At 49.9% G+C, this 26,752-nt stretch overlaps 1 protein-coding gene across 4 annotated transcripts in view; it reads right to left on the minus strand.

The window, feature by feature from the left end:
- Positions 1-603: 603 nt before the first annotated feature.
- Positions 604-26,752, minus strand: part of LOC128341953 (zinc finger protein 260-like) — a 49,254-nt gene continuing 23,105 nt past the window's right edge. Inside the window, exons 1-7 of one of the 4 annotated variants that reach the window (XM_053288648.1) lie at positions 13,617-13,750; positions 11,325-11,950; positions 9,561-9,687; positions 8,987-9,072; positions 8,176-8,302; positions 4,624-7,000; positions 604-2,673 (exon numbers count right to left, since the gene is read on the minus strand). In XM_053288648.1, the coding sequence (XP_053144623.1) occupies positions 5,166-7,000; positions 8,176-8,302; positions 8,987-9,072; positions 9,561-9,687; positions 11,325-11,750 (2,601 nt within the window). In that variant the 5' untranslated portion in view covers positions 11,751-11,950; positions 13,617-13,750 and the 3' untranslated portion in view covers positions 604-2,673; positions 4,624-5,165. Of the gene's footprint in view, positions 2,674-4,623; positions 7,001-8,175; positions 8,303-8,986; positions 9,073-9,548; positions 9,688-11,324; positions 11,951-13,616; positions 13,751-26,752 lie in introns of those variants that run through there. The other 3 variants (XM_053288647.1, XM_053288649.1, XM_053288650.1) reach the window with 3 other exon arrangements.

Raw genomic sequence — 26,752 nt, forward strand, 5'->3', positions numbered from 1 at the left:
ACTTGTGGCTTCCTTTGCTTCTGACCACTCAAATACGTGTGATCAGAAAAATTCATATGAAATGATCCTTAGGGGACTAGGATCCACCACTGGTAAAAGATAGAAAAGAAACTGAGAAAGGGAGAAAGGAATTCTTAATCTAATGTGGGAGATCACGGGGTGGGTGTGGGTTGTAGATCTACCTTTCCAAACCTGGGGCCTTGAACAGCCAACAGCCCTTCCCGGCCTGCCCCTCACACCAGCCAAAGTGCCAGAAATGGAGCTTGGCTTCATTTCTGCACCACCATGGAGGACTCGGCTGGTAGGAGAAAGGCGAAGAACCAGGTGGAGAGCCAGCAAACTCTGAGGTGGGCAGCAGCACAGGTGCCTCCACTCCCTCTCCTTTCTGGCTGCGGGTGCAGATTGGAGGGCTCCGGGCAGGTTTTTTCCCCCCTGTGATTCCAGCCCCAGAGCACAGGCAAGTCTCCTCCAGGCCCTGCTGGTTGGTGACAGCCATCCCATGTGTAGCAGAGTGAAGAATGAACTCCTGTGATATTAGGCTAAGATAATCCAAGGATTGTTCAGACAAGTAAAAAAAAGAAAGAAAGAAAGAAGAGGGCATCATTTCTCCTCTAAGATCTCTTTTATTGCCAGGGTCAAAAATAGTATCAAAAGCAAAACTCAAACATTGACATAAAGCCAAGGCATGTCACTGAAGTAGAGGTTTTTAGTTTCAAGACACAGTAGCAAGACCTAAATACAAAACACACTGGGGGTGGGGGGGTGAGGGAATACAAAAATCAAGCAAGTTCAAAAATATAGGACAGTTCCTCTCTCTCTCTCTCTCTCTCTCTCTCTCTGAGGACTTGCCAGAAAAAAGCTTTCAAAGTTGTCTTCTCCATCCCAGATGTTTCAAAGCCACAGTAGTATCCACTCCAGACCCTTTCCTTCTGCCGCGGAAATGCTGTTACAGGCCTCAGTTTAACAGTTTTCACTATCACTTTCCCCACTCCCAATTCCAAACAAGAAGTCAGACCCGGGTGAGCTGATTGTTTTGACTGGGAGGGGAGAAGGGAAGGCCACACAGAAACACCAGGTGCAGTTCTCAGCAAGAAAGAAGACTGTGCAGAATAGCTTTTCTTAGGGTCAAAATGGCCCTTTTGTCACTTTGGGATCAAATGCCCACCCAAAATGGGACGCTGTCCATAACACCTTCCTCTTGGTGGGGGCTCGACTTCCTCCAACTGTCAGATTGTGAAGAAATGGCAGAAAGAGGGACACTCAACCCAACCTTTAACCTACTCATTTAACCACTGGAGCTCAGTGGTAAAATAATAAAAGACAAACAATTCTTACTTACAGTATTCAATTAACAATTAACAATCAAGTAACAATTCTTACTGAAATGGTACAAGCAAAATGGTTCAAACAACACACTCGCACATGCTAAACAATAAGCAAAGCATTCACAAACAAGTTGCAATTAAATAGACATACACAAGCCCTTCATTTGGTGTTGCTGTTGGGGTACACCTTTCATTAAGAGCTCTTTAACATTTTCTTTGTTTCATAAGTTACTTTCTCTGTTCATTGTTTCTTTATTCTTTCAGGTTTTATTTCTTAATATAATCTTGCTCAAGACACTGGTATGCCCTGACTCAGTTCAAACACATGGAATGTAAACAAAGTTACAAATCAATTTCATGTTACATCAGGCATGATTCCCATTCACAAGTTCTCTCTTTCTTTCTAAAGAGTATTCATAATTAAAACAGAGTGATGAAATGGGAGGGAATCTCTTTGTACAGGAAAACCCAAACAAGAACACCTCCAAGTTCATTTTACATGTGCGTTCTTCTTCAACACCTCCTCGACATCACATAGGGAAGCATAGCCTAAGCAGCTATACCCCATGATCAAGAAAGAAGGGTGAAGCTAGGACCTCAGCCTGTAAAAACCATGTTACATGCCCGGTATTCCTTAGAGATATCCAAATGACTTAGAGCTTAAGGATGATTCTCGGAATTCAGAATTAATGAGATATAGTCATACAAACAAAACCCATTAACACAAGGCACTTACAGGCAAAAAAACATTTTCCTTATCGGAGCTATCTTTCTTAGGTGAACCCGCTGTTAGAATCGTTACCAGACATTCAACAGTCTTAAACTGCCAGGGTTATCGACTGCAATCAATACAGCTCTCTGAAGGAGGAAAACTTAACTCTTTAAAATAAACTTTATGCTATTATCTTCTACTGGGCAGATTTATAACTACCAATTACTTATCTGTTTGTTCACTTTATATTAAGAGAAGGCCAATTCATTACCAAAATGATACATACTGAATATTTACATCTAGGAAACCTTTGTTTATTCTTCATACCGGTTGTCTTCTTCAGAGAAAGCAGATGGTCTTCTCACATTTCCAGATAGCGGTTAGAGAGGGCTTCTGTCTTCTTCTCAGCGAGGAAGTCAACAAAGCAGTAGCTTGTTGCATAGATTTTTCTGGTCACTCTCTCCAGCTGCTTTTCCTCACGGTTGGTCAAACACTCGCTACACAAGGGTTTCGGCAAAGATGCATTTCTTAGCATCAGCACAGCCATTTTATATTTTAAGACTGGCTAGGAGTCATGGTCCATGAGTCTGACCCCCTCTTCATATGAGGCAGCCCCCCAAACAGAGTCTGATGATGCTGGGGAGAAAAAAGTCTGTGAGGTCCTCCCACTACAGGTCTCAGGGGATCCTATATCCCTTGAACCCCCTCTTCAGCCAAAGGATGCCCTCCAGGACTCGGAGGACCCTATATCTTCTGCACCTGCCCTTTCATCCAAGGATGCCCCACTGCCCTCTTCTAGTTCAAAAGAGGAGCCAGAAGCCACACCAGCCCCAACACCAGTGCTCCTTCAGCTCCACCAGAGCCAATGATGACAGAAGAAAGGACAAAATAAGGCATGGGCACTAAGACTGCAGCAGTACAGGCAGAGGGGCGTGGCCAGGCTCCACACTTCCCCTCCAGAAGCACTCACTTCACAGTAGGGATGTGCGGACCAGTTCAGGGGTTCAGTCTGGAGGTTCGAGATCGAAGCGACCACCCCCACCCCCGGTTCCGTCTGGATCGGAACCGAACCTCCAGACAAATCAGCAATTTTTTAAAAAAATTTAAAATAATTTTAAAAATACCTGTACCCCCTTCGAGGGTCTTCCTGTAGGCTGTGGGGTGGTCTGTGAAGGTTCCCCCTCCCCCCGCCGGCCTCTGAAATCACTGCCATGGCTGGGTAAATGGACTCTTTTTGTCCCATTTCAGCCTCTGTAACTGCGCACGTTGGTGGCCATTTTGGCCGCCGCGGCACATGCGTAAATGGCCTCTGCGAGGCCTGGCATGGCCCACGGCCTCGCAGAGGTCATTTGCGCATGCACAGTGGCCATTTTGGGAAAAACAAAATGGCTGCCGCGCATGCGCAAATAACCTCTGCAAGGCCGTGGGCCAGGCCAGGCCTCGCAGAGGCCATTTACGCATATGCCGCGGTAGCCAAAATGGACGCCGTGCGCAGTTACGGCGGTCCAAACAGGACAAAAATAGTCCATTTACCTGGCCACGGCAGTGATTTCAGAGGCCGGTGGGGGGGAGGGGGAACCTTCGCGGACCCCCACCCTCACCCCGTGGCCTACAGGAAGCCCCCTGAAGGGGCTACAGGTATTTTATTTTATTTTTAAATTAAAAATTGTGAAACCCCGCCCCCCCGGACCGGACGGGGGGGTTCGATGGGGGCTCGACCAAACTTGGCTGGTCTGATTTGAGTCCAGTCCAGACTCGAATCGAACCAGGCCAGCCGGTTCCGTGAACATCCCTACTTCACAGCAGAACCTTTCTGAAGCAGCATCCTTGCCAAGCTCTCAACCTGCTCCTTGTACTTTGATCTTCCTCCCACGCAGGTCTGATCTCAGCTTTCTGACCTCGGCTTGGTGACCTTGATTTACGCCTCACTGACAGACCAGCACTGCCACACGATACTAGGCAGGAAAAGGCCTGCCTAGCACCACGAGGCAAGGTGAGCTGTGGTGGCAAATGGACCTAGGAGGAAAGGCAAGACAGCAGCCAGAAGGCAAGGGGTTTTGCAAGGGCGCACAAGGCAGAGACAGGCTACATCTGAACATCACTTTCTACAGGAGAGATACACTGAGCCTCTTCTCACAATCTGTTCATCTCCCCAAGAGAAAATATGCAGATAGTTCCGGAAGATTCCCAAGCATCACAATAAAAGGAAAAAAAGAGCAGGAAACCTAGCTCCCTCTATAGTAGGGATTCTCAACGTTGGGTCCCGAGATGTTTTTGGACTTCAACTCCCATAATTCCCCTCCCCAGTGGCCTTTGGTTGGGGATTATGGGAGCTGAAGTCCAAAAACATCTGAGGACCCAACGTTTAGAATCCCTGCTCTACAGGATCATATCCAACCCTTTCTCAGTCTAGACCACCGCAACGAAGGACCTGAGAGATCCCGAGCGGCTGCTGCGGGGAAGTAGGTTGGGACGTGTGAATGCCAAAAAGACCACTCAAAGAACTACAGTTACAGGTAGGAAGCCTACCCTCCTCCTTTCTGGTCTCTGTGCATCACACTTGGGACCATAGCAAGCTTTCCTTACCTGGAAGGAGGGAGCAGCCTACTGGGAGACAGTCCAGAGAACCGAAGCACCAAATGCTGCCCGCGACAGGGATCGGACATCCACGACAAAGTGGGAGGTCTAGACCAGGTCGCAGCCCTGCAGATTTCATCAAGAGGGATGCCTCTCCAGAAAGTCGTGGTAGATGCTACTGCTCAGGTGGAGTGTGCCTGGATAGAGCGTGGCGGTGGCTTCCATGCCAGTTGTAAGCCAAAGCAATGATTTCAGACACCCAAGCAGAGAGTCTCCGAATCAAGATAGGCATTCCCTTGGAGGAACCCACATAGCAAACCAACAGCCTATTGGATTTTCTAAAAGGCTTCGTCTTGTCCACATAAAAGGCCAGCGCTTTGTCTTCATCTAGAGAATAGTATGCCCTGTCTCTTTCTGAGACAGGGTCAGGAAAGGAGACTGGCAGGCTCAGTTCCTCAGCCACGTGCAAGTCCGTCACCACTATGGGTAGAAAGGCAGGGTCAGGTTTTAGTACTACCCCGTCTCAGTGGAAAGCCAAGTAAGGTGAGTATTCATCTTTGACTATTCTCTCGAGTGTGGACTCTTTGATGCTTAGTAAGTGATGCCTTATGACTGAATCTCTTTCTGCACTCTGAGCAGGTATATGGTTTTTCTCCTGTGTGGACTCTTTGGTGGACAGTAAGCTGGTCACCCCGAGTGAAGCTCTTTCCACATTCTGAGCATTTAAAAGGCTTCTCTCCTGTGTGTATTCTTTGATGGGAAGTAAGCTTTCCCTTCTGCCTGAAGCTCTTCCCACACTCTGAGCAGTTATATGGCTTCTCCCCAGTGTGGATTCTTTGATGTGAAGTAAGCTTTGCCTTCTGATTGAAGCTTTTCCCACAACCTGAGCAGGTATATGGTTTCTCTCCTGTGTGGATTCTTTGATGGGAAATAAGTGCTGCCTTCCAACTGAAGCTCTTTCCACACTCTGAGCAGGTATATGGTTTCTCTCCTGTGTGGACTCTCTGATGGACAGAAAGCTGGTCACCCCGAGAGAAGCTCTTTCTACATTCTGAGCATTTAAAATGCTTGTCCCCTGTGTGGATTATTTGATGGGAAGTAAGCGTTGCCTTCCAACTGAAGCTCTTTCCACACTCGGAGCAGGAATATGGTTTCTTTCCTGTGTGGACAGACTGATGGTAAGTAAGTGTTACTTTATGAAGGAACCTCTTTCCACACTCCAAGCAGGTAAATGGTTTCTCTCCTGTGTGGGCTCTTTGATGGTTAGTAAGCTTTGCCTTATGACTGAACCTCTTTCCACACTCTAAGCAGGTATATGGTTTCTCTCCTGTGTGAACTCTTTGATGGACAGTAAGCTGGTCAGATTGAGTGAAGCTCTTTCCACATTCTGTACATTTAAAAGGCTTCTCTCCTGTGTGGATTCTTTGATGGGAAGTAAGCGTTGCTTTTTGACTGAACCTCTTTCCACACTCTGAGCAGATATGTGGTTTGTCTCCAGTATGGACTCTTAGATGGTTAGTAAGCTTTGACTTCTGACTGAACCTTTTCCCACACTCTGAGCAGGTATGCGGTTTCTCTCCTGTGTGGATTCTTTGATGGGAAGTAAGTGTTTCCTTATGACTGAAGCTCTTTCCACACTCTGAGCAGGTATGTGGTTTCTCTCCTGTGTGGACTCTTTGATGGACAGAAAGCTGGTCACCCCGAGTGAAGCTCTTTCCACATTCTGAGCATTTAAAAGGCTTCTCACCTGTGTGGATTCTTTGATGGGAAATAAGTGTTGCCTTGTGAATGAAGCTCTTTCCACACTCTGTGCAGGTATATGGCTTATCACCTGTGTGGATTCTTTGATGGGAAATAAGTGTTGCCTTCCAACTAAAGCTCTTTCCACACTCTGAGCAGGTATATGGTTTCTCTCCTGTGTGGACTCTTTGATGGGAAGTAAGTTTTGCCTTCTGACTGAAACACTTTCCACACTCTGAGCAGTTATATGGTTTCTCTCCAGTGTGGACTCTCTGATGGACAGTAAGCTGGTCACCCCGGGTGAAGCTCTTTCCACAGTCTGAGCATTGAAAAGGCTTCTCTCCTGTGTGGATTCTTCGATGCATTGAAAGGTTTGTGTTATTACTAAAATTATTTCCACACTCTGAGCAGATATAGCGTTTCTCTCCCGTGTGGATTCTGGGACGTCTGCTCAGATGTGGATGACTAGTCAAGGATTCTACATACGGAGGGATCTTATTCCTGCTGCTTCCCTTGTGGCATTCTCCTTGGACTGGGATGGAATGCACGTCTGGCCCTTCGGAAGGACTAGTCTGCCTCCTCTTCTGGCTCCCTTCGGTTCTCCTTCTCGCTCCATCGGCCTGTTTCTCTCCCTCCCTCCAATCACCTGCAGCAATAAAGAGAGGAACGTGGTGAGGGAGCAACAGAGTCTCACCCCAAGGAGCAAGCCCAGCTGACTGCTGTGAGGAGACAAGCGTGCCAAAGAGGCAGCGGAAAGGCAGCTCCTTCTAGAATTAAACGGCCTCCATTGTAGGGGTGGGCAAACTGGGCCCTCCAGCTGTTGCTGAACTACAACTCCCATCACCCCCAGCCATCATTTATCTTGTCTGGGGAAGATGGGAGTTGTAGTTCCACAGCAGGTGGAGGACCCACTTTTCCCACCCCTTTTTAGTGAGAGGTATCAATTGGTAGCCACTTGCTCCACGAGATGTGTTTTCCACCGTTTGCACACCCTTCTTTGGACGGCTGAAACCTCTCTCTCACCCCGCGGATAGAATCACTTTCAGCTATTCCTTGGTCATCTCCCCTGTCAGATCTTTCCACTGAGAGACATTCGGCCCGGGAAAAGCTCTGCCAGGGAGAACAAGCCGGAGGATCTGCTGGAGAAAGATGCCCACCACCCAGCCAAGCTACTCCCTGATGATCCCTCTCCTTCCTTCAGAAATGCACCCTCCCTTTCAGAGGGACATAGGATGCTGCCTTGTACGGAGTCAGGCCAGGGGTCCATCTAGCTGAGTACTGTCTACACAGAATGGCAGCAGCATCTGCAAGGTTACAGGCAGGAGCCTCTCACAGCCTCATCTTGGAGATGCCATGGAGGGAATTTGGAACCTGAGATGCTCATCCCAGAATGGACCCATCCCCTAAGAGATGCAACTCAGGGTGGACCCTGTTTAGTAAAGGGGACAATGCATTCTTGCTAACACAAGGCCAGAGAAAAAGACACCAGATAGTTTTTAGAATACCAGCAATAACAGAACTGCAGGGAGCCAAAGCAACCATGAAGTATTCCTCTCAGCTATAGTGAAGGAAAGAAAGCCCCAACCCTGAGGAAAGCTCCCTCTCCCTCTTAGACCACGCCAGGAGGCAATCTCCAATCCCCGTGTCCAACACCACTGAACTTGGTTGTCACAGGTTCACGAGGGAAGGGCTGAAGGGAGCTCACCATTGACCCAGCTTGGAAGAGGAGCTTGTGCAGGTTTTGCCATTTGATTGAGACTGACAAGAGCAGACATTTCTATGTTCATTCAACCATCAGCCGAGGCCAGGAGGGAGGCTTACCCAGAAAGGCCAGATGCCCAGAAATCTCCTCCACGACTTCCCTGTGCAGAGCCCTTTGGCCTGGATCCAGCAGAGCCGCCTCCTCCTCGGAGAAACACACAGCCACCTCCTCCAAGCTCACAGACTCCTGAAAAGAGCAATACAACATGAAGGTTGGTCACGTGAAGCTGGGGAGAGCTGAGGGGGGAGGCAGGGTCGACTTACCTTCCCCACCACAAGAGGAGTTGGGCCACGGTGCCACCAGTCACATGCTCACTGGAGCAACCCTGCTTTAGTTGCCTGAGGTAGGCTTGGAAGGAGGAAGTCCTCCCTCATCCCACAATGCCCTGTGTGGGCAGTGGAAAGGCAGCCTGCTACAGTGCAGAAGGGCTCCTCTCCCTGGCCGCTCAGCAATCAGGGCTCTATGGTCACCACTTTCGATGGCCATTTTTAGAGCCCCAATGGGACATACAACCGGGCAGTGAGGGAGGAAGTGTGCACGTGACCTCCTACCTCACTCTGAGCTGGGGTTTCCAAGGCGGGCTACCTGGAAGAGGAGCACCGGGATTAGGAGCCATCGCAGTGCTTCTCACCACCAGCCTTTCCCAGGCTAGCACTGCCTCACCCAGGAAGGGCTGGTCCTGAGAACCACCTCACTGTATCTCCATCAGTCTTGCCAGAAAGGGGGAGGCTCAAGGTTCTCCTGGAGGACCCAACATTTCCTCTGTGGCTTTCAGAGTCAGAAGGGAGCCCCTTTGAGTGAGGCTCAATGGGGTCCAGAGAGAGGCAAGGTCTGCTTCTCTCCCCACCCCGCCAGGGATTCTTCTCCTACCTGATCCGGTGAGTGCACAGCAACAGTTTCCACTCCACCACCAAGAGGAGAAGGTCCAGGAGGAGTCGCCAGCGTCATTTCACCGCCTAGAATCAGGAAGAGAGTTTGGGCTTGAAGGGCATTTTCCATAAAAGTGGCAGGAGTGAAATCAGTCTGTCTTCCTGTCACTTCAGGGCTCCATGCAAAGCTTTGTGTTGCAGCTCTACTCAGGAGGCTCAAGAGAAGCATCTCCAACACACAGGCTCAAGGGGAACCCCTTGGCAGCCCTGGAGTTTCTCAAGAGAGAAGAGCCAAGTCGAAATACACCCCATGACTCCTTACCCAAGCCAAAGGCACAGCTGGAAATGGCTGGCCTAGCAAGCATGAGGTTGCCAGTTCAAATCCCCGCTGGTCTGTTTCCCAGACTATGGGCGACACCTCTATCAGGCAGCAGCGAGATAGGAAGATGCTGAAAGACGCCATCTTGTACTGCGCGAGAGGAGGCCATAGTCAACCCCTCCTGTATTCTACCAAAGACAACCACAGGGCTGTCAGGAGTCGACACCGACTCGACATACTCTACCTTTATCCTTACCCAGCGCAATGGGGCCTCCGTCACTCTCCTGCACGACCCCTCCGAACAGTAACTTCTGCCGGGTCACCAACAGAGCTGTCTCGCAATCTTGGAGCTCAGGGGCTGCTTGGGCTAACATCCCGTCTGTCTGAAACAAGAGAAGGTGGCTGTAGGGGGCATTTTGGAAAAGGCATTTCCATGCCTCAGTTCCAATTCCAATACCCTTTGGGCAGCCACTTCAGAGAGCAGGCATCCCTGGGAACAGCCTCTCCTAGTCGAAACCTCATCACTGCCCAGAAGGCCCTCTAGAAGGTAGCAGAAGAGCTTTGGAGAAAGAGGATATCCCCTGATGACTGAGCACAGCAGCACCTTTAAAAAGTGGCGATTCTCTTATATTTAGCAGGAGGGAATGGACATAGGAACATGCCTTATAGCATGTCTTCCCATTGGACCACTTAGCACAGTATTGTCTACACAGACTGGCAGCAACTTTTCCAAGGTAAATGCTGGCTCCATGTATGGTCTCCAAGATTCCAGGCAGGAATCTCTCTCAGCCCTATCTTGGAGATGCCAGGGAGGGAACCTGGAACCTTCTGCATTCAACCGTGCAGAGGCTCTTCCAATCCAGGCCCAGCACTGCATCCTCCAGTGGCTCCTTCTTTTTTTAAATTGTGAGCCATTCTGGGTCACAGAACCAACTTCTTATATATTTATGTATCCCCCTTGGAGCACGTTTGTTGAAAAGTGGGATACAAACCTAGTATTGTAGTAGCAAGCATGACTTGTCCCCATAGCTAAGCAGGGTCTGCCCTGGTTGCATATGAATGGGAGACTTGATGTGTGAGCACTGCAAGATATTCCCCGCAGGGGATGAAGCTGCTCTGGGAAGAGCAGAAGGTTTCAGGTTCCCTCCCTGGCTACTCCAAGATAGGGCTGAGAGAGATTCCTGCCTGCAACCTTGGACAAGCCACTGCCAGTCTGTGAAGACAATACTGAGCTAGATATGCCAATGGTCCGACTCAGTAGTTGGCAGCTTCCTATGTTCCTATGTTCCAAAGCACTTGATTGATATGTAACATCCACTTGATTGCCTAACACTGATATTAGAAGGGGCTAGAAGAGGGAAGAATGAGAGGGGAGCTGGTCTTGTGGTAACAAGCATGAATTGTCCCTTTGGCTAAGCAGGGTCCACCCTGGTTTGCATTTGGATGGGAGACTGCATGTGAGCACTGTCAGATATTCCCATTAGGGAAGCAGCTGCTGAGAGAAGAGCATCTGCATCTTCTGCTTGCATGCAGAAGGTTCCAGGTTCCCTCCCTGAAACCTCCAGATAGGGCTGAGAGAGACTCCTGTGCATAACCTTGGAGAAGCTGCTGCCAGTCTGTGTAGACCATATTGAGCTAGATGGACCAGTGGTCTGACTTGGTATGTGGCAGCTTCCTATGTTCCATCTCAGGCTCCCTCCTAAAACCTGCCAAGTAGGGAATTAGGTAAGAGGGCGGCCTGTTTCTCTGCCGCTTCGATGATTAACAAAGCACTTTGGCTTGCTCTGAACTTCTGAAGACACTGAAAAAAATGTCTTTGGCTCTACTCCCAGGTGGATCAAATCACTCTCTGGAATATCAAGCATCTTGTGGTCATACAACGTATAAAAGAACCATGAGCCTAGGGAGATCAGAGTTCAGATGATTTCTGCACAAAACTGGGCAAGTGACAGAACTCATGAGGACAGTGTCCCACACACTTCCAACCCCTTGAAACTACCAGGATGAAATGCTCTCTCACCTGCTGCTCTTCCTGCCTCTTCCCCTCTGCCTGGCTCAGGAGGAAACCTTCTGCCAGGGCCACCGCCTGGGAACTGGTCTCCGTTCCACATTCTCTCACCCAGCTCTCCATCTCTGGGGGCAGGATGGCCAGGAACTGCTCCAGGATCACCAGGTCCAGCATCTGAGCTTTTGTGTGTCTCTCTGGCTCCAGCCACTGCTGGCAAAGGTGGTGGAGTTGGCTGCAAACCTCTCGGGGCCCTTCAACTTCCTGGTAGACAAACTCTCTGAATCTCCTGACCTGGACATCTGAGCTGCTGCTGTCTCCTCCCAGGATCTTCTCCACAGTTCTTTCCCAGAATCCCTTATCATTGCCAGACTGGATGGCTGGAGGGCCTTTTTTTGTTCCCTTCCCTGATCCACTCTTTGCTGGGCTTGGCACATCCATGGTCTCTCTAAGCTCAGCTTAAGCTCCCATCACATCCAAAAGCTCTTCTTCCTCTAATGCTACTTTACTGCCAAGGGCAAGAAGAATGTGATGAATCCACCTCTTAGTCACACAAGGCCAAGGCAAGTTTGCTGGTGGCACTGAAAGTTATTGTCGTTTCCAGACAAGCATATCATTCACATTCAAACTCCAGTTTCTCCCTGAGAAAACAAGGAAGAAGAAGAAAAAACATGAAGAATCAGAGAGCATCAAAGACAAACACCGTTTCATCTAATTCCTATTCAGGAACAGTCCCTCCTTATTTTTAAGTTTTTTCCCTTCAATTAGGCTGGAGGAAGGGTTCTGTATCATTCAAAATCTTCCACAGTTTAGTGTTTGGTTCATACAACTGAGCCACACATGGAGAATTTTTTTATTTATTTAAAATATCTATACCCCGCCCCTCCAGTACACTACTACTCAAGGCGGCTCACAACAATAATCGATAGAATATACAATCAAAGTAATAGAACTGACCAGATTGAGTAAAGTTAAAAGTCAGGTTAAAAACCACAATCAGTATTAAGATTCAAATTAAAAGCTATTTCAAAAGCTAAAAACTCAAAGGTATAAAAACTAAATACTAATGAACATACCAGATAGAACAAAAGATGGAGCATTAAAAAGCCTCCTTAAAAACTTGTGTCTTTAGTTGTTTTTATAAAAACACTGAGGGAGAGAGCATGGTAAAGCTCTTCAGGGAGGGTGTTCCAAGGCCGAGGGGCCACAACCAAAAAGGCCCCATCTCTAGTACCTGCCAACTGGATCTCTGTTAGTGGCAGGGCCATGAGCAGGGTGTGATACCATGAACAGAGGGCCCTGGCAGTTTCATAGGGGCGAATCCAGTCCGACAGGTTCCCCTGCCACAAGCCATGTAGAGCTTTAAAGGTCAAGACCAGCACCTTGTATCTAGCCCAGAAGCGGACAGGTAACCAATGAAACTGCCGCAGGATGGGTGAAGCTGCCACAGCATGGGTCTTCCAGTCTGGAACACTCAGTGTCCCTTTCTCCATCATTTTACAATCAAGAGCCTTTCTGTGCAATCCCCTTTTCATGCTTGCTGGGATGCAGGAGTCCCCTATTTATGGATTTCAAACAGTGTCTTATCCTGAGTGAGATGACTGGTCCATCACGCCCAGCAGTATGGATTCCTAGTGGTGGTCAGGGGCAATGGAAGTCTTTCTAAGGTCAGTACATTGCCGACTTTTGAATCACGATTTCTCAGCACCAATTACCACCACCCCATATATTTTCCAGTGCCCAATAGGGGGACAGCTTAGCCCACCCACCAGGATTCCAGGGGAAGACCTTTCAGCCTCAGGACTAGGCTAAACTCTACTCTTTCAGATCCTGGGTGCATCCAGCTCAATCTTCTCTGGTGGGGCTCCTCCACGGGTCATTAGGGACATCGGGAGCTGCCTGGGACCTTCTGTCTGCAAGCAAATGCTCGACCACTGAGCTACGGCCCCAGTTTTCTCAGCTCTTCTTGCCGTCAGGAGAAAGATCTCTCTGACCTGATCCCAGAGGAGGGAAGACTGGCTAGAGCGCTCCTTCTACGGAGCCACCCTCTCCGTCCAGCTGCCGATGAACCGTCTTCCCCAGGCCTGCTGCGACATGGAGGGGCTGCCAGCCAGGGATTGTACCTGGCAGCTTCTGCAATGCAATGTAGGAGCTCTGCAGACTGCCACTGAGCTTTAGCCCGTCCAATTGGGGGGCCTCTCTCCTCCTGGGACTTCCCGAATACTCCTCCCCTGCCTGCCTGGCATTGCATTCCCTGTCTGGGCCCGGGGGGCTCCCTTGCACTCCAGAGCCTCACTTTGCACTCACCAAATTCTAAGAATAAGCCCTTGGACTGGAGGAAGACGAGTCATGCCTCCTCTCACCCAGCGCCGGTTTTCCTTCTCAGGTGGCTCTCTAGGAAGCGCGACTCTCTTTCCTTGCACAGCTGCGGTCCTCCAGAGTCCAGCCAGAAGGGAGGGGCCACTGAAGGGGGATCTCAATCTCAGGCCGGGGAGGGCGCGCGAGTCGTGGAGGGTTCCTTGCATTGCTACGGGGGGTGGGGGTGCGGGTGCGGGTGCGTGACGTCAGTGCCTGCCCTGGCCCCCTCCTCTTGGGAAAGCAGCCTTGGAGATTGCCGACCTCAGCACAGCAGCATCTTCTTCTCCCCTGGACTGGAGGGTGTATGTGTGGGGTATTCCGAGCAGGCGACAGTCCAGCCAGGCCAAGAGAGGAGGAGGAGGAGGAGACGTCTCACCTGCTGGAGGGAGGGAGGGAAGAGGAGGCGCCCCAGCCAGGACCAGCCCTGGTTGCCATCCTCGGCAAGCTCACTTAGGGGTGTGGCGGGGGGGTCGGGTCCCATTTGAACCCAGAGGGAAGCCAGTGCACCCGCTTCTCCATTCCCCGGCCGGAGTGCCAGCTGGGGAGAATCCAGCATGCTGGCCGGAGAGAAGCTGGTGCGCCAAGAAACCCGGCTGCCAGGGGCGTAGCAAGATTAGAGTGGGCCCAGAGACATGATTTTGAAATGGGCCCCCCTCACTGAAGCTCAGCTCATGAAGTAAAGAAATCTTACATGAGGCTGAATCGTGGTATAGTGGTAACAAAAAGCATAGTTATATATATCCTATATATAACCTATGTGCCACAATAGAACATCATCCTAAATTATTTTTTAAAAGGTTTTGTAAATTGTGGATGATGCAAGTCATTTAACGGTACTAGAGAAAGACATGCTGTTCTGGTAGCTCCAGGTCTTAACACTCACATCAATTTCAGAGGATCAATATACAACTGAAGGAAGCCTGGGCGGGTGTGTGACTGGGGGAGTCCATCATGTGACTTGCCTCTAGGGGGCCCCCCAAGGCAGTGGGCCCCCAGACAACTGTCTCCCCTTGCCCTATTATAGTTACGCCCCTGCCAGCTGCCCACCAGCCGCCACAGGTAAATAGAGGGGGAAGCACAGCAGGGTGAGGCTGGAAAGTAGGGGTGTGACTTCGGAGCTGGGGTGTGTGGGGAGTCCCCAAAACAACTTTATCTCGGGACCACTGGGAGTCTCCCTACGCCACTGAGTGGGCTGAAACGGCAAGGAAGCAGAGTTTGGGGGAAGAGAGCTGGTGATGTGGTAGCAAGCATGAATGGCCCCCTTTGCTGAGTTGCATCTGTCCCAGTTTACGTTTGGATGGGCACAAGTACTGTTTGCTATAAGATATTCTTATCTTATTTCTTATCTTGTTTATTTATCCATCTTATTTATTTATTTATTTATTTATTTATCCATCTTATCTTATTTATTATTTCTCTGTGTAAACCGCCCTAAGCCATTTTTGGAAGGGTGGTATAGAAATCGAAATAATAATAATAATAATAATAATAATAATAATAATAATAATAATAATAATACTCCCCTTAGGGGATGGAGCTGATGCTTAACGGCAGAGCATCTGCTTGCATGCAGACGGTCCACCTTGGAGAGCTGCTAGAGAGAGAGTCAGTGTCACTGGAAAGAGAGTCAGTGTAGACAATGCAGAGCTGGATGGACCAAAAGCCTGACTCCATATAAGGCAGCTCCTTATGCTCCTGGGCTAGATGTGAGGGGGAACCTCTTAACAGTCAGAGCTCTTTTGACGGTGGAGCAGCAATCTGCCGTATGCAGTGGAGATGATTCTTCTTCCCTGGAGGTTTCCGTACTGAGGCTGAGCAACAATCTCAGAGAGCACTTTCAACAACCTAAGAGAGCACTTTCCTCTGCAAGATCTCCACCATGCATTAACCACACACCTTTTATGGATGTGCATGAACCGGTTCAGTGTTTGAGCCAGTTCGGAGGCAGCGGGTTCCTTTAAGAGGCACGGAGGGTGCCTCTTACCTGCCCATCCCTGCCCTGCTGCTTTCCCCCCCGCCGGTACCGCCTTGTAGCCCTGGTCAGCATCGTACCGGAAATGGCTGACACATATGCGTGCCATGTGCACGTGCGTCGGCCATTTCTGGTACAGTGCTTACTAGGCCTGCAAGGAGGGACATTGCGACCCCTTTCGGAGTTAAACTCCAACTCCCGGATGGAACCTCAAGGCTGCGTTCGGGAGCCAGACCACCACCACCCCCCGCATCTGACATCAGACGCAGGGGGCATGGCTAGCCCCACGTCTGACGTCAGATGCAGGGGGCGGGATCAGTGGGGCAGCCACCGCGGCCGCACACAGACTGCCAGCAGTCCCGCTCTGCTCCTGACTGGCGGGTAAAGCCGTGCCGGCCGGCTACCACCTCACGCCAGCGAGGCTTCGTCTGCTGGCTGGCCGCAAGCCTCCTTCAACAGCAGCAACTCCCTCAGCCGGCCAACCACCTCCTGCCGCACGCACCCAAAGTCAAACTCTCGCAAGGGTTCTGCCACGCATCCCCAGCGGCACATCTACAGGAATTAAGTATATAGGTTATTAAATAGTCATCACCATGTCTTGCAGAAATGATTTCCGTACCTCAGCTATGGGATGCAGTCATGTCTCCCTAGGTGACTGGCTTTCTCTCACCCTAGATCAATTTTTAGATATATTAAAATATTCCCACATGGCGGGGGGGAGGAGGCAGAAGACTCTGAAATCAAGAGCAGCTGTCAGTGACAGTCTTATGCAAAGCAAAAACGAAAAGAAGATAAGAACCAGGACCATTTATTAGGGAGGTAATTGGGGAGAACACAACCTGCCTCTCTCACAACCAGAGCTAGAAGTCACTGATACCATTAATTTGTCTAACCCCTTCTAAATCAAGATGGTGGCTGTGTGCATTTTCCCCCTGAACAACTTTGCAGTGCAGGAGAAGTTTACCATTGCCTCCTCCCACGCAGTATGAGATGATGCCTTTCAGCATTTTCCTATCTCGCTGCTGCCCGATATAGGTGTTTCCCATAGTCTGGGAAACATACCAGCGGGGATTCGAACTGGCAACCTCTGGCTTGCTGGGCAAGTCATTTCCCCGCTGTGCAGTTAGGCGGCTGTAGTACCACATAGGGACATAAAATTATAGTGACGGGAAAGTAGGCGGATTAGTTCATACCATCATACCAAACTTCTTGTTTTCTCAGAGACTTTCCTGGCATTGGACTGTTGCAAACTCTTATTTTTGGGGAAACCTTAGGCAGGAAGGTGGGGGCAGAGCACGTAAATATGTTAAGTACGAGCTCTGCCCTAGTATGAGCTTTGTCCTTGTAGTAGTGTTGAATGTGTGTAGTTTTTATTAAAAATGATAACGTTCGTCATGGCTCATACTGAGAATGAACCTGTGTTGCCTAGCAACAGCTTCAGGTACAGAAGTTGCATCTTTAGAGTGGGGAATGGTGACTCCAACTTCTAGAACATCCTGGGGCAAAACTAGACCTGGAAATGCTCCTACAATGGGCATGTTTCTGTGGTAGAAAGTTTCCCCACACACTAAGCAGAACTTTGCTCCCTTTCCTTTTGGCTCATCTTGATGAATTGGAATTTTCAGAACGTCCCCACACTGGCATGGCAAGAAATGGATTGATTCCTCTGCTTCCTAGCTTGGTTTCCCTCTGGCTTGTTTGGAAACTCTTGACTTCTAAAGATATCTTCTGGCTCTCCAAGTCTGTGTTTCTCCAGTTCTGCCCCTCGTGGCCCATCTGCACTCTCACACCCATCCCCTGGAAAGAGCATGAGCAGGTCTGGCTCAAATCCCCTCTATGCACCTTCAGTCGTGCCGTAGTCCAGCTCTCCCTTCCCACAGGCTGGCCCACTCTTCCAGGTCTGATGTGGCGGAGAACCTTGCTACCGTCCAGCTCAGCACTGCAGCCGCTTCTGAAGGCCGGGTGCATGGAGACCAGAGGGAACATGGGGAATCCCTTACAACTGCTGCCCACTGAGTTTGTGCTTTTGCTCCTCTCCCCCCAGCCCCACCCAGAAGTACTACTTTAGACTAGGCTCTGCTTCGAGGCGCAAACCAACGGGTGAGGAATGAAGGGCTCTCACTGCATGCCTCTCAGCTGGTGACCCCCCACCCCATTGCATCTCAATGCTAAGTGGCCACCCAGTCCATCTCCCCAAGAGGCCTTCAACTTAGTTTGGCTATTCAGTTCCTGCTACTCCAACTTCCCCTTCCTTCTGTCTTTTGCAGCTGCAGGGCGGGACGATCAGGAGGGAGAGGAGGACAGGACATGGCTGCTGCCACTGCCAGCTAGTGGGAAAGGAGGATGGGAAGAAGCAGAGAGATAGGGGTGGTGGGCAGGAGGAGGGGGGTCAGCAGAATCTGTGCATGTGGGGCAGAACCCATGTTCTGGGCATCTGGGCATGCACACAACATGGGTCCCCCCAGTTTTTAATTTGCTTAAGATTGTAGTCTATTCCAAAGGCAGAGGGGAGCCGCCCAGCACCTTCCTGCCCTATCTCCACCTTCTGCCTTTGGAGCGGGGAGATAGCAAGATGAGGGCACCCCCCCACACCTGAATTGAACGGGTAAGGGTGAATCGATGGGGATGAGAGCAGGTCCTGTGTTATGAGCATGAATTGTCCCCTTTGTGAAGCAGGGTTCCCCTTGCTTTGCATTTGGACAGAATACTACATGTGAGCTCTATTTAGGGTGGACTGCAGCTCAGTGCTAGAGCATCTGCTTGCATTCAGAAAGTCCCAGGTTCAGTTCCTGGCATCTCCAGGTAAGGCTGGGAAGATTCCTGCCTTCAATTTTAGAGAGCCACTGGCAGTCGGTGAAGAGTAGACATTGGAGATGGACTTCCAGTGCATCGACCTTTTGTGCCAACTATCCTAATGACCAGTAGGGGCATTATGAGTAGAGATAGTGAGTAAGGGTCTTCCTGACTGTTCTACCTGTCCTTACTCTATGACCCCAGATCTGACTCTTCAGCACTTCCTGAGCTGAGTCTCTCCCTCTCTCTCCTTACCTTTTCATTATGTAGTCCTTTAGATTAGGATTAGGCCTTTCCTATCCAAGTGTACTTGACCATTAAATACTTAGTATTTAGTTCTACAAGAATCTCCATGTGTTTTCTCTAAATAACTGCAACATCAAAACCATCCTCTGCTACCTACTCTGTAACTGGAGTGTGTGCTCTCTTCCTTAGTGCTATGCTATTTACCTACTGGGGGTAAAAATTAACAACCTCCAACAGCAACACCCGCTTATCCACAGAGCTTGAACCCCTCTGGGCTTGGGTAGAATCCCAGGCAAAACTCTTTTTCTTTTGATATTGGAAAAGTACAAAAAACAAACAAACCTTCCACATGCAAGCCTACACATTGTGAGAAAACGTGTTTGCACCAGATTAAAAACCCTTTTCAGCCCCCCACCTTTCCTTGAGTTAAGAATCCACTCAGAGAGGCTCATAAAAGAAAAGCGGGGGGGGGGGGAGCATTATTTCCAGGATTACAGACTACTTCCGTCTGAGGCTTTCTGAGGTTTTATGTACAGGTAGAAATGCTCAGTAGGTTACAAGCATACTTTTAAAAAGGCAACCCGAAGGATGTTGGGGTGACACGTTTTATAAATCGTGGTTTCCCAGTCACAAGGAACAGGGATGTAAGAAAATACAAAAGCAGCTTTAAAAGCTGACAGAGTCTTTTGCAATGCCCTGGCTGCAAGGTCGAAGCGTCCATTGGATGGGGGGAGGGAATGTCCCCTGGCCCACGGGGTCTGAGGGGCCCCCACGGCCAGTCCCCTCTTGCCCATAAGTTGTCCTCTTCTTCTCATACTTGTCCGGCCTGGGCGAGCTTCGAGCTAGGCAGCCTGGAAAGCGAGCCACCTGGGTAAGCTGGTAGCCAGTAGCGAAAGGGAGGGCTTTTCTGGGTGGTCGCCAAAGAGAGGCTCAGGCGAGCGGCTGGTCAGGGATGGCTGGCAGGCCCGGGAGGGTTGCTTGGGCTCCGCAGAGGGGCCTGTGAGAGGGAACATAGGAAACTGCCATATACTGAGTCAGACCATTGGTCTATCTAGCTCAGTATTGTCTTCACAGACTGGCAGCGGCTTCTCCAAGGTTGCAGGCAGGAATCTCTCTCAGCCCTATCTTGGAGATGCTGCCAAGGACAGAACTTGGAACCTTCTGCTCTTCCCAGAGTGGCTCCATCCCCTGAGGGGAATAGCTTACAGTGCTCACACTTCTAGTCTCCCATTCATATGCAATCAGGGCAGACCCTGCTTAGCTATGGGGACAAGTCATGCTTGCTACCACAAGACCAGCTCTCCTGGCGCGGCTGGGGTGAAGGAGCTGCCGCAGCCCCCGCCCAGTCCTTCCCAGCGGCAGACAGGTGGGCAGGCCATGGCTACCCCTGCCCTGGGGGAGGATGGATGTCCGGCCACCTACCTCCTGCGTGGGCTGAAGCTGAGGGAGGAGTGGGCCTGAGCAGGCAGGTGGGATGTGTAACGAGACAGCTGACCGGGAGGGAGGCGGGGTGGCCGGCCTCAGGAACTATGTTCGCCCCAGCGGGGGGCTTAAAAGTGTGTGTGTGCCCCACAAGTAGGGCACTATTTGATTGGCAGCAATCAAACGTCTGATGTCAGACACAGGGGGAGTGGGTGGCTTGAGGCAATGGAGGCCCCCTGGCTACACAGGCAATATGTCAAAGATCTGAGGGAAGACGTAGCCCTTCTACAAGCCGAGGTGAAAGCTGCTTTACAGGAGACCTCTGAGAAGGTCCAAGCAGAAAATCCACCAGAAAGAAGCCGTAAGAGGGTATCAAGCAGGGGACAAAATAATGTATCAGAAGTTGGGGTCCTGATAGCTGCTAATATGGTGGGTACCTTTTCTGCCCAAGTACTCTTTTTTGTCATGGCGCAACTATCTAAGACTTCTTGAGATCACCTGCACGTATTTACATTCTGACAATCCTAACAATCTTTATTTACATTCTAACAAGAGAAGGCCAATTTAGGTCACTCTCTCCAACTGCTTCCTCCCATGGTCAGTTGAACACTTGCAACATGAGGGTTGTTTGTTTGTTTGTTTGTTTGTTTTTGTTTGTTTAGGCAAAGATGCATTCCTTAGCATCAGCACAGCCATTTTATATTCATGCAGCCATTTTAAGAATGGCTAGGAGTTATACGTGGGTCTGATCCCTCTTCACCTGAGGCAGACCCTGAGACAGAGTCCGATGATGCAGAGCAGGAAGCAGTCTGTGACGTCCCCCCACTCCAGGACCCAGAGGATCCTACATCCCTTGAAACCCCTCTTAAGCCCAAGGATGTCCTCCAGGACTTTGAGAACCCTATAGCTCCCACACCTGCCCTTCAGCCTGAGGATGCCCTGCTGCCCTCGTCTTCCCTTTCTAGTTCAGAAGACAAGACAGAAACCACACAAATCCCAGCACCAGTGCTCCTTCAGCTCTGCAGAAGCCAAGGATGACCGAATAAGACATGGGCCCTTTAAGCCTTTAGCAGTAAAGACAAAGGGGCGTGGCCAGGCTCCACACTTCTGCTTTAAAAGCACTCAGTTTGCGGCAGAACCTTTCTGAAGCAGCATTGCTTACATGGGCTTAAGTCTGCTCCTTCTACTTTACCTTGCTTCCATGCAGACTGGACCTCCTGGCTTTCTGACCCTGCTTTATCTTACTCCCATGCAGACCTCATCTCCTGGCTTTCTGATCTCTTCTTGGTAACCTTGATCTATGCCTCACTTCTTGCTGATAAATCAGCACTGCCTCTCCCTGCACTGCAGGCCACAATACTAGGCAGGATTGGAACAGGCCTGCCCAGCACCATGAGGCAAGCTGGGGTGTGGTGGGAAATGGACCTGGGAGGGAAGGCAAAATGGCAAGGGGCTCTGCAAGGGCATACAAGGCAGAGGCAGACTGCATCTGAACATCACTTTCTACAGGAAAGAGATAGACTGCTTGTCAATAGGGAGGCTGCACTTAGCCAAACTTAGGTGAGCCACTGCAGAGAACTCCCCTTTTCTACAGTGCCCAGAATCCCTTTTCAAAGTGCCTGCAAATTCATCCATCCAAAACCCTGTGGTTTAAATGCTTTCCATTTTCACTTGTCCTCTAAGAAGCATGGAAATTGCGAGTTAAGGTACTCATTTTCACTTCTGCACCATATGAGCTGCAAGGACACAGAACAGTCTTCTATATTATGCTGCTTTAGAAATAAAGCTCCATGCACCCATACCTTGCTTTGCTCTTTCAGGCTGAAATTGATAGGGAAAGTATTAGTTCAACAGATGCAGTTCTGGCAGTTACTTGCAAGAGATGCCCCTTATTGGTTTTCTGACAGGTGCATCAGTTCTTTCCCCCCCAGCTATGTACAATAGCAAGGCTGGGAACTCTCACATATGAGAACTCACCCTTACTTGTGAGTAGACCCCATCAGTGTTTCCTCTAAGGCGTGCACACATGAATGAAATTGTTCGAGTCAAGGACATGAGGCCCATCAGCCAAGAGGTAAAAATACCAGAGCCTGACAGGAGATTATGTATGTATGTAACCAAGGTCATGAGACAAATTCCCCACTCAGCAGAAAGAAACACAGCTGGCACCAGGAGATGCTGATAAGGAGTAGGGTCAGCAGAAAGGCCAAACAGTAACTCATGTCCAAGGCTCTAACTGGCACCACAGGAAAACATAATGTTTAACCACAAATGATATATGCTGATGGATGTACTGAATTGCTTTTAATCTATATAAACTGGCAGTCGCACACATTGGGGGCAGTGCTTGTCAGCCTTCTGACTCGTACTCTGCCTTCATGATCATGAATAAAAGCTAATTTGAGGACACACCCTTGTTGAATTGGCTTATTTCTGTCAGGCAACAAGTTCCATTGTGGTAACCCTGTCTAATCCTCTTTGCTTCAGTTAGACGCCCCATTCTCTGTCAATCTGATGGAAGGATGAACGCAAGGGGCTGAATTAAATAGGAGGGCAAGGTTCCAGAGGATTTTCCCGCAACATGGGGCCAGACCTTTGAGTGGGAGTAAGGGCTGGGAGGAGGTTATATTTCAGAGGATGGGGATAGAGGTCTGGGTCAGCGGTTGCTGGTCTTCTATTGTACTGGGTTGTGCCAGGCCTTTTTGCAGGCATGTGTTTAGGCTTTCTTGCGTGGGATGGTGCTGGGGGTGCATCCGGCAGTTCTGGGGCAGCTATTACTGTAGTGGTGGGGAATAGAAGAATTGGCACTGGCAGGGGAAGGGAAATCAGTAATTTAGTAACTGTTTCCTCTTCCAACTGCTTCATCAACTATCAGGCCTTAGGGAGCAGCTCCAACAACCTTGCTCCTCTGCAATGCCAGGTCAGTTCAGAATAAGACCGAAATTGTCCACGATTTGATCGTGGATGAGGGAGCTGACCTGGCATGTATAACTGAGACCTGGTTGCAGGAGGCGAGTGGTACAGTATGGGCTCAGCTTCTCCCTCCAGGATACTCTGTCATGGAGCAGGCTTGAGGAAGTGGGCAGGGGGTGTGTGTGGAGTGGCTGTGGTCCATAAGAATACCATCTCCCTTACCCCTGTGAGACAGTTGACTTATACTGAGTGTGTATTTTTGAGGCTGGGTACCAGGCATAGATTGGGGGTTCTGTTGGTGTACCATCCACCCCGCTGCCCAAATGACTCCCTAACTGAGCTGACAGTGCTGGTCGCGGAGTTGGTGTTGGAGTCTCCTAGACTTTTGGTGCTGGGGGACTTCAACATTCACTTTGGGGCTGGCTTGTCTGGCGCAGCTCAGGAGTTCATAGCGCCCATGACAACTATGGGCATATCCCAATCAGTTTCTGAACCAACTCATGTTGCCGGCCATGCACTCGATTTGGTCTTTTGTTCGGATCAGGTGTTCTGTGGCTGGGGGATCTGATGGTTTCTCCATTGTCATGGACATACCACTACCTGATTAAGGTTGGTTTCACAGCCACAATCCACCTCTGCAGGGGTGGTGGACCTATTAGGAAGGTCCGTGCAAAAAGGCTGCTGGACCCAGTAGGATTCCAAAAAGGCTTGGAGGGTTTCATTGTTGGTGCGGCTGGCGATTCTGTCGATGCCTTGGTGGGAACCTGGAACAGGGAACTCAACAAAACAGTAGACCTGATTGCTCCTAAGCATACCTTCCAACGTTCTTCAAAAATGGCCCCTTGGTATACTGAGGAGTTGCGGGGGCTGAAGCGGCTGGGTAGGTGACTAGAATGCAAGTGGAGGAGAACTCGGCTCAAATCTGACAGGATGCAGATAGGAACCATTTGAAGGCTTATGCCTACTTATGCAGTAGCAGTGCGTGCAGCAAAAAAAGATTTTGGTCTGTGCGCATTGTATCCACAGGTTTGCATTCAGCGGAGCTATCCCGGGTTGTGAGGAGTTTAATTTCTGCTCCTTCTGCCTTCAGTCAATCCCTGGAAACGTTCTGCTGTGACGTTTTTAATGGGTTCTTTGCGGACAAAATTTCCTGTATTTGGGCCAACCTGGACTCCACTACTTCTGCATGGTCTATGAAGGAGGTGTCCAGCAATCCCTCTTGTAGTATTAGGTTGGATCCGTTTCAATCTGTGACTCCTGCGGATGTGGACAAGTTGCTTGGGGTGGTGCAACTTACTACTTGTCTTCTGGATCCTTACCCGACTTGGCTGCTTCTATCTAGCAGGGAGATTGTTGGTGGAGGCCTGGTTAATATCATAAATGCATCGCTGAGGGAGGGTAGGGGGCCTTCTTGTCTGAAGGAGGCAATGGTTAGACCGCTTCTTAAGAAGCCTTCCCTGGACTCCTTAGCGATGGAGAGTTAGAGGCCAGTCTCCAATCTCCCTTGGTTAGCAAGGTGATTGAGAGGGTGGTGGCCGACCAGCTCCACACGTTTTTGGAGGAAACTGATTATCTAGACACATTTCAAACTGGCTTTAAAGCTGGCTATGGGGTTGAGACATCCTTGGTCAGCCTGATGGATGACCTTTACCGGTGAACCGACAGAGTGTGACTCCACTGGTTCTTTTGGATCTCTCATTAGTGTTTGATACCATTGACCATGGTATCCTTCTGGATCACGTGTGGGGGAGTTGGGGATAGGAGGCACTGCTTTGCAGTGGTTCCACTCCTACCTTTCGCGTAGATTCCAGATGGTGGAGCTTGGTGACAGCTACTCCTCAAAACAGGAGCTGTTATATGGAATCCCTCAGGGCTCCTTTCTGTCACCAATTCTTTTTAATATCTACATAAAACCACTGGGTGAGGTCATCAGGAGGTTTGGTGCTGGGTGTTATCAATATGCTGATGACACCCAAATCAACTTCTCTTTTTCATCTTCATCATCAGGAAATGGCATTCATTCCCTAAATGCCTGCCTACAGACAGTAAGGGGCTGGATGAGGGATAACAAATTGAAACTGAATCCAAGCAAGATGGAAGTGCTCATTGTAGGGGCTCAGAATCTGAGGGATGAGTTATATTTTAGCCACTTATCCTGGTCACACAGACCAATTTTATTTGGGAATTATGCTGGCCAATTTTAAACCTATAATTTCAGATAATGTGGTAGAGTTCTGTTTTGTGGCGTCAAAGCTCTGTAAAGACTATATTTGTTATTTGAACAGTTTGTGATTTTGTAAACTTTTGAAATTTTTGAATTTTCTCATTAATGTTATTAATTGTTATTGTTTGTTAATCTGGTCTGTGACCACAATAAACATACTACTACTACTGAGGGATGAGCAAGGTGATGGAGCGTGTGGTGGCGTCCCAGCTGCAGAGGGTCTTGGATGATACGGATTATCTGGACTCTTTTCAATCTGGCTTCTGCCCCGGGTATGGGACTGAGACTGCCTTGGTTGCTCTAGTGGATGACCTACGCCGGGAACTAGACAGGGGGAGTGTGTCCCTGTTGGTTCTGCTGGACCTCTCGGCGGCGTTCGATACCATCGACCATGGTATCCTTCTGGGCCGCCTCTTGAGTATGGGAATCGGAGGCACTGTGTTGCAGTGGTTCCGGTCCTTTCTTGAAGGGAGGATCCAGAAGGTGGTGCTGGAGGACTACTGCTCGGCCCCGTGGCCGTTGGCCTGTGGGGTCCCGCAGGGATCGGTCTTGTCCCCCATGCTGTTTAACATCTACATGAAGCCGCTGGGGGAGGTCATCCGGGGATTTGGACTGAGTTGTCAGCAATATGCGGATGACACTCAGCTCTATCTCTCCTTGTCATCTGATCCTAGGGAGGCGGTGGATGTCCTGAATCGGGGGCTGGAGGCCGTGATGGGTTGGATGTGGGCTAACAAACTGAAATTGAATCCGGATAAGACGGAGGTACTGTTGGTCAGTAGGAGAGCCAATCGGGATGAGGAGATTTTACCGGTTCTGGATGGGGTTGCACTCCCCTTGAAGGAGCAAGTACGCAGCTTGGGGGTACTACTGGACCCGGCTCTGCTTTTGGAAGCTCAGGTGGAGGCGGTGGCCAGGGGTGCCTTTGCACGGTTTCGGCTGGTGCGCCAGCTGCGTCACTTTCTCGAGAAGGCAGATCTGGCCATGGTTACCCACGCCTTAGTCACGTCGCGGCTGGATTACTGTAACGCGCTCTACGTGGGGCTGCCCTTGAAGAGTATCCGGAAACTGCAGCTAGTGCAAAACGCAGCAGCGAGGGTGTTATCCACAGCTGCCCGTTGGGAACATATCACCCCCATTTTGAAAGAGCTGCACTGGCTGCCGGTTCGTTTCCGGGTCCAATTCAAGGTGCTGGTTTTGACCTTTAAAGCCCTTAACGGTTTGGGCCCGGGGTATTTGAGGGACCGCCTGCTCCCAAGGGTTGCTGCCCACTTGACAAGGACATCTGAGGGGGCCCTGCTCCGGGTGCCGACAATGAGGGAGGCCCGGCTTTCGTGCACTCGGGACAGGGCCTTCTCTGTTGCTGCCCCTAGACTCTGGAATGCTCTCCCAGTGGCTATTCGTTCCTCAGACTCCATCACGGCTTTTAGAAAGCTTTTAAAGACTTGGCTTTTTACCCAGGCTTTTACATAATTGTTTTTACTGCGGCTTCTCTGTGTTTTTATCTGTTGTCTT

Source organism: Hemicordylus capensis, chromosome 2, assembly GCF_027244095.1.
Source record: "Hemicordylus capensis ecotype Gifberg chromosome 2, rHemCap1.1.pri, whole genome shotgun sequence".
NCBI lineage: Eukaryota > Metazoa > Chordata > Lepidosauria > Squamata > Cordylidae > Hemicordylus > Hemicordylus capensis.